The 7,972-nt window shown below is 42.2% G+C and overlaps 1 protein-coding gene across 6 annotated transcripts in view; it reads right to left on the minus strand.

Moving 5' to 3' along the window:
• Positions 1–733: 733 nt before the first annotated feature.
• Positions 734–7,972, minus strand: part of E2F8 (E2F transcription factor 8) — an 18,250-nt gene continuing 11,011 nt past the window's right edge. For 4 of the 6 annotated variants that reach the window (XM_034769786.1, XM_034769784.1, XM_034769782.1 and 1 more), the window contains 4 exons: positions 6,203–6,421; positions 4,959–5,091; positions 3,296–3,687; positions 734–1,494 (listed from right to left, as the gene is read on the minus strand). In XM_034769786.1, coding sequence (XP_034625677.1) covers positions 1,306–1,494; positions 3,296–3,687; positions 4,959–5,091; positions 6,203–6,421 — 933 coding nt within the window. In that variant the 3' untranslated portion in view covers positions 734–1,305. The remainder of the gene's footprint in view (positions 1,495–3,295; positions 3,688–4,958; positions 5,092–6,202; positions 6,422–7,972) is intronic. The other 2 variants (XM_034769783.1, XM_034769785.1) reach the window with 2 other exon arrangements.

The following is a 7,972-nucleotide window of genomic DNA, read 5'->3' on the forward strand; positions in this document are numbered from 1 at the left end:
TGGTCTACAAAAAGTTCTTCAGGTTAATGGGGAAGAGGGTTCTGTCCTGAAGCAGGATGAGGTGTCAAAAACTCAAATTTGTATTTATTCCCACTGCCCCCCAAAAGGGTATTAAATAAAAGATGTTTTGTTTTGTTTTTGGCTTCCCAGTTTCTTTTCCACTTGTGAAATTTCAATGACAAGAGCCCCATACTGCTAGAGAGGCAGAGAGCCCAGGAGTTCTGCCTCTCCACTAACCCATTCCAGCTCTAAGAGCCAGGGAACTGTCTTTTTTCTCCCCCTATCATCTGGAAAATTCAAATAAAAAAAATCATCAGCAAAACCAAAATTCTCACATAAAATTTCAGTTTTGCAAAAAGGCCATGTTTTGTTGGAAAAATCATTCCAATGACAAATTTTCAACCAGCTCTAGTGAGGAGTTTACTTAGCTTGAGCCTGAAACCATACAAAACTCTACAGTTTTGACTGTTTTCCTTTGAGTTCAATAGTTAATGTGAATTCAAAACATAAAGGGCACCAATATTTACACCCAGTTATTTGCAGATACAAAACTATGAGGGCAGTTTCAGAAAGTCTGTCTCATATCTATAAGATCTCTGCCTTTCCTCTTCCTATAATGCAAATCAATAGCGAGATGCTCTTACCACAGAATATAAAAAAATCTTGACATACTATGTGTAAGTTACTGTGGTTACTTCATTTGATTAAACAATACCCTTACCACTTAAACTTGGAAAGTTTAGCCTTAAATTTAATGTGAACGAATTGATTAAAAATACATTATAAATAATTCTTAATTTACATACTTGATTACTTTTTTTTTTTTACTAACTTTACAAGATCATTATTGAAAGAACGTAGGAGTAAAAAGAAAGTAGAAAATATTTAACCATAGCCTTTTCTATTTAAAAATACAATATATTACATGCTCACAGTACTTTCATTGTGCAAAACATGTACTGATACTGTGTGGTTTTGTATTTACTCAGTTTCTGTACACCACAAATTATGACCAAGAGCTTACTTTGCTCTGTACTGTTATGAAGAGTAAGACAATAGGTACCTAGTTGGATGTAATGCTTTAAACAAGTAATTTGCAGAAATTAATGGACATTAGTTTGCTTTTATAAAAAAGAGCCAATTTTAATCCTAAGAACTAAATAAGGCTTTTCCAGTATTGAGGACTTAATGCATTTACAATTCGTTTCCAGGGGATAAATCTTCCAAATCACAATGCTAAGATGCATGCAACATGTTGTACTGGCAAATATGCTACAAAACAAGTTTAACAGCCAGACATCCCAGTCAAAGTTGGTCCTCTGACACGTCAAGTTTTCTTTGTGGGGCAAACAAGTTTCCTCGTAAAATTCCATCTGCACCGTCTGAATCTGCAGGAGACGAAGCAAAACTAGAAATTGCATTCGGCCCTCCAGGCGTACGGAAAAAGTTTTCAGTCACTGCCTGTGGCTCTTCGGGTTTCACTGGCACAGTAGTCTGATTGAAAGGGAAAAGAACATTTGTTTCATTTGAGGCACATAAAACTAGATAGAAACTTAAAGCTAGAATTTTCAAAAACCTTGTAAGACTTTATCAAAACAATCTGACTAGTCTATTCTGACACTCTCAGTATATTTGAAAGAGTGTATTTATACCTGTTTTATGAGAGTGTCATTTGTCCCTTCTAATCCTATGTATTATTTATAGAGCAAAGATTTATGAACACCCCCTTAGGCAACACGATGTCCTGCAAAACATGCAGACTAATTCTGCCCTCAGATTAACTATGCATATTATCCTACTCCATGAATTAGTGCATATCTGAGGTAGAACCAGGAGTTGAAACTTAACATTAAGTACATAAACAATGAGGGGAATAAGAGTTCAAGAAGAAAGAGAAAGTAAAATAAAAAATTTCCTTCTTTTGCCCTTGATAAATGCCATCTTGTCCTCTCAAGTTAATTCAAAAATGCTATTGCTAAGCTGTTTTAAGTCCTTGCTAAACCTCTCTCTTTACATTCCCTCAACTGGCTCCCTGTTCTTTACAACAAATGAGTTCTTCGTCTGTCCCTTAAAGACTCCTCATGGCTTAGTCCCACCCTACCTACCAAGGTATCGAGTTAACTCCTCCATCTATTCTAGCAATCAGGGTGGATAAAAGTTTATTAAAAGTTAAAAACAGTTTAATAAAAAGAATCCTATTTAAATAAAGTTATAATACAAATTTAATTTTTAAAAATAAATCATATATTAAAATCATTTAAATTAATTTTAAAAGTAATGTACGCTACCAAGTTTTAAAGAAAAAGTCAAACCACCGAACTGCTGGAAGTCACCCCTAAGCACCTGGACTCAGTTTATTGAAATGGTACGCCAGCTTTTGACAGCTGTAGATGCAGAGAGAACATTTTCTTCATATCAGTTTATTGAACTAAATTAGTTCAATGATTGGTTCATTCAAACTTAAGAAACCAATTAGGAGTTGAAAAAGCAGAAAAGCCTGTTTCATCAATCTATGAATACATATTAGATATAAGAGGATGAGATCTAATTAGAAAATCTTGAGGGACATGGTTACCAGAAACAATCAGTTCAATTCTCTAATTACAGATACTTTGTTTAACGGATCAGTTAGTTTTAAATGGCAAAACATGTTTTAATAAATTTTGATAAACTTTTTTACTTATGTTTCCAACACATTGTTGTTAGTTAAATAAAACTACCTTAAAACAAATTAAAGTGCTCTTTTGTGCTTTTTAATTTACTTTTAAATTTCCAAGTTTGACACTAATCACGTTTACAAAAATTAATCACCTAGTAAATAAGAAATACCTCATTCCCCATTTCTTAACAAATAAAATGTAAAAATTAAGAGTCTGAATAAAGGTAAGTTAAGCTATACAATATAGCGTTAATATGTATAGATATAGTATATCCTGCTGGGTAGCAAACAAAGAAAGAAAGAAAAACAGACAAACACCAAACCCCATGGAAAGGCTATATTTAGTTGCAAATCAACAAGTTTTAACTAATGAGAATCAATCTTGCAACAAATGCAAAATAAGATTAAAATCTATTATTTAAATAAAGTTTTCCTGATTGATGATTTAAACCATGATTTAAACTGGTGATTTAAATTGCTTTGATTTAAATCAATCCACCCTGCTAGCAATAATACCAATCTTTATTGTGCATTACTCAAATTTTCCTTGATTGTGGCCTTTGGGCACTACTATTCTATAAATAATATCTAACACTTAAAATAAGATGGAAAACTTTTAGTTGACAGTTATCTTACCTGCTGTAAAGGAATTACTGCACCTGATTTTCCGTTTAAGTCACACTCAGTTATCTGGGATTCATTTTTAAACACTCTTCCTTGTTGCAAGCTCACATTCTCTGAAACAGGACTAACATGCTCTGGTTTTGGAGAGATTGGCACTGGCTGAAGCACAGGATTTGGAGAAACTTGCACACCTGCAGGTATGAGTCCTAAGTGTTGTAGTGTAAAGTTCAGAATTGAAGAGCTTGGGTTTTGGACAGGATTACTATGGCTTGAATTAAGACACGAGCTGTTTACTACAGGTGCAGTAGCTATAGAAGATGGTGATACCATTAACTTCAAGGGTGTGACATGAAAAGCTGGAATATTAACTGCTGTAAATTCGGAAGCTGTCACTGGAACGACACCTGTAAAAGAAAAATGAGGTGGAAATTAAAAATCAACCTTTTTAACAGTGAGGGGTTTGTCTACACTGCAGTAAAAGACCCATGGCAACGAGTCTCAGAGTCCAGGTCAATTGACTCGGGCTCAGGCTGGGGGGCTAAAAATAGCAGTGTAGACATCCCAGCTTGAGCTGTAGCCCAGGCTCCAAAACCAATGAGGAGGGAGGGTTTCAGAGGCCAGGCTCCAGCCTGAGCCCAACTGTCCACACTGCTAGTTTTTTTTGCCTTGCAGCCTGGCCCCCGCAAGACTGGATCAGTTGACCTGGGCTTTGAGACTCCCTGCTGTGGGTTTTTTATTGCACTGTAGATACACCCTGGGACTCCTACTGGTGAAATCCATCACTGGTATAGGTTCACTGACTTCTGTTGGGTGAAATTGGTCCACAATGCTCAAAACCAGAGAACTTAAATGTATATTGTAGCGAGGTGGTGTGGCTCTTCCCCCCTTCCCTGGAGGGGGAAGAGCCCATCCAGAGGCCAGAGTGGGAGGAGGGTCAGGCGGCGGCCCGGAAGTACAAAGACTCGCCCTCAGAGCTCGGTAAAGGCCCAGCTGCCGGAGGGACCAGACGTCTCCAGGCTAGCTCGTGGCTGGGAAAACTCTGCGGCCCAAGGCAGCTGCCAGGAGCAGCCAGGCCTGCCCTGCGCCTGCTATCCGGAGGAGCTGCCGGGCCTGCTGATCAATCCCTGCCCTGAAGAACCCATGGTCCTGGATCCCCCAGAGGCCAACACCAGGACCCAGGTAGGCCCCGAGAGGGAGTGTGGAAGTAGCCCAGGGGCAGCCGACCCCAGTCAGAGCCTATGTTGGTGTGTTGTGGCCAGGATCCCCATTGACAGCAGCAGGTCTTCTGTCACTGCTAGGGCCCCAGGCTGGGACGCAGTGGAGTGGGAGGGCCTGCGTCCCCCCTGCCACCCAACTCGTGGGTGGCAGATTCCCCCTCTCTCTGGCCTGAGGAGGCTGTGACCTGTTGTTACTGCTCAGCCCTGACTGAGGGCCCGAGCCCTGACTCAGCGTTTGTTGCCCCGCCCTGACTTAGGGCCGGGTTTACCGTGTTGCTTCCAATTACAGCAAGGGCTGCCAAGGAAGACCCCACAGCCAGATGAATCCCCCCCAAACTCAACGGGGTGTAGTGAGCCGGTGTGGCTCTCCACCACCCCGGAGAGGGTTGAGCCCAGGCAAACCCTTGTACATATATAAATACTTGTGTGTGTGTGTATATATATATATATATACACACCTGCAATGGGTGAACCGTAGGTCATGTGTGGTAGCGAACATATCCCAGACTTTTCCTTGTTAGAAAATATGGCCTCGTGGCCATGTTGCGTGCACTGAGCAAGAGGAATAATATACCCTGAAGGAAACAAGGTCTGAAAAAGATAGGATAATCTTTTTGTACAGGTGCAATAAAAAACATATTCATGATGTGTTTCTGCAGGGATAATTTTTATTCCACAAGAAAGCCCTTATTTTTCACTCTCCCCACCCTCTAAGTCCTATGCTGCATCTATTTCTGTTTACTGACGTCTGCCAAAGGCTTGGACAAGACACGCCCCTCCCCCCCCAACACAGATCTTTAGTTGGTGGCAATCTCCATTATGTAACTCAAAGCCTTCCTTTCCTCAAGAAGTAAGAGTGTGCTGCATTTCTGTTAACCTCCAATTACGCCAGACATGTTTTTAAAGCAAATTTTGACAGCTTTTTTGAATGCACAATTAGACAAACCAGAGTCTGGACTCAGATGGCAACATCATTCCATTCTCAAGTCAGATGAGACTTTTGATGCAAGAATCCAACATGAGTAAAATACTTTTTTGATATAAAAGTCTGTTTGTGCCAAGAAAACTCGCATCTTATCCCAGACACAGATAGACACATTAATAATGAGACCCACTGTGGAGTGCTGAGTTTTGCAAATGAGCAAGAAAGCAAACAAACAAAAGTAGATTGCTCATTTATTCTGGCAAGGGGTTTATAAATATTTCATGTTCTATTAAGAAATATACTTTTTTTTTTTTTTTTTAAAAAGGAACCAGATTTTAGAATTACAAGATCTCACTATATGTCAGTGCCATTAAATTTGAGCATTGTCCTATGCTGTTCAATCAAAAATTTTAGAAGTTAAAACTATAAGAAGTTTTTGGATTAGTCATGTGAGAATTCACATGCTTTTACTGTAAGCCAAAAAAACCTTTGAAATTAAGCATAAGAGGAAAATTAAGACTCTCCAGCAGAATTTCTAATGAAGTCAACTTATCAGATAAGCCACCTCTCCATGACAAATATTGCTGAAGTCTCTTCTACCTCCCCTGTTTGTGTGCCTAATACAGTAGAGTCCTATGAGAAACAAAAGCTTAAGAGTAAACTGTAGACCAAATGCACCACAGGTTTCCTGTATGTATGCGTTGACTGTTAAATTTCTGCTTCTGAAAGTAATAAATCTTTGGGAAGTTGTACTTTTCCAATTAGTGGAAAGTATACCTCATGAGCAGGAACAGCAAATGCAACAGGCATCTCTTGTGTATTACTGGCTCTGCTTTTATCTTCTGAAAGACCTTCTCTCCTTTCATGATCAAAGCAAAATTCCATATTTTGATCTAGTTTCTCAGATTTGTTCTGGCTTCCCTCTTGGAAATGATTGATTTCAGGCTCTAAATGCACAGCTCTAGAAGATGGTCTTTCACCCTTAAGAGAATCTCCCTGAAAAATTGTGTAGTACATACAAACAAAAAAACAAAGACATTGAAAGATGGGTTTTAGATATCTACAGTAGGTGTAATTAAGAAGTATATATTTTTAATAATGTATTTGCTTTCATTATTAGATATTTTAATTTTATGTCTCAAAAACTGATTTCATTCATTAATCTTTTGTGGATATTACTGGAAAAAGCCCGCTCTTAAGGAGACGTAGCATCAAACTCCACTCTATCACTCTGCGCTTAGGAGCCTAAAGTACCAGCACAGCAGGCTCTACATTACCCACTTGTGCCCCCACCAGCATACTAGATGTTCCATGGTTGGGAAGGGGCATGGTCAGAACACACTGCACTGATGATCTAGAGCTGTTCTAGCAAGCACAACTTAGAGAACAGCCTAAGGACTGCTAATGTGCACTAGGAGGCCAAAGGTCATCAACTGTCCCCAGGATTGAGAAACAAGGGTCAGAAAGACATCCATGTCCCCATTCCCCAAGTGTACCAGCGCAGCTCACATATACCTAGAGATCTGGAACAGGAAGTTTCAGCTTTTTATTCTCTTAATAGTTTGGTTCATGGTATATAGCCCATTATATAAGATGTCAGGAATTAATAACACTAGATCAGGAGTGGGTAAACGTTTTGGCCTGAGGGCCACATTAGGGTATGGAAATTGTATGGCGGGTCATGAATGATCACAAAATTGGGAGTAGGGGGCTCCGGCTGGGGTTGCGGGCTCTGGGATGGGGCCAGAAATGAGGAGTTCAGAGTGTGGGAGGGGGCTCCAGGCAGGGGCAGTGGGTTGGGGTGCGGGGGGGCACCCCTCCGGCTGACAGTACGAGCTCTGGTGTGGGGCCGTGGATTAGGGGTTTGGGGTACAGGAGGGGGCTCTGGGCTGGGATCGAGGGGTTCAGAGGGCAGGCGGGGAATCAGGGCTGGGGCAGGGGGTTGGAGTGCGTGGGGGCTCAAGGGTACAGGCTCCGAGCAGCACTTACCTCCAGCAATTACTGGAAGCAGCGCCACCTCCCCTCTTCAGCTCCTATGCGGAGGCGCAGCCAGGCAGTTCTGGGTGCTGCCTCATCTGCAGGAGCCACCCCTACAGCTCCCATTGGCCGCAGTTCCTGGCCAATGGGAGCTGCAGAGATGGGGCTTGGGACAGCGTGCCTGACTGCCCCAACGCGTGGGGGGGAGGGGGGGCAGAACATGTCAGATGCTTCCAGGGAGCCGTGCGGTGCCACGTAGGGTGACCAGACGTCCCGATATTTCCTTGTTTGTCCCGCGTCCCGACCGACGTGCGGTCGGGACACTGGACAAACAAGGAAATGCGCCGGAGCCTGGAAGTGCTCGCGCCCGCCCCCTCCTCCCCCGATTGGCTCCCTCCCCGAATCCCTGCCTCTTCCCTGGGCTCACCATTCATCCCCCCTCCGCAAGCGCTGGAGGGAGGCCCGGGAGACTCAGAGGAAGCGCGGGGCCGGGGTGAGTAAGAGTCCGGCCTGGCCCCGAGCAGGCAGGACTCAATTGGGTGGTAGGGAGAGGAGGGGGGCGGCCCGCGG

Source organism: Trachemys scripta, chromosome 4 (assembly GCF_013100865.1).
Source record: "Trachemys scripta elegans isolate TJP31775 chromosome 4, CAS_Tse_1.0, whole genome shotgun sequence".
NCBI classification, from domain to species: domain Eukaryota; kingdom Metazoa; phylum Chordata; order Testudines; family Emydidae; genus Trachemys; species Trachemys scripta.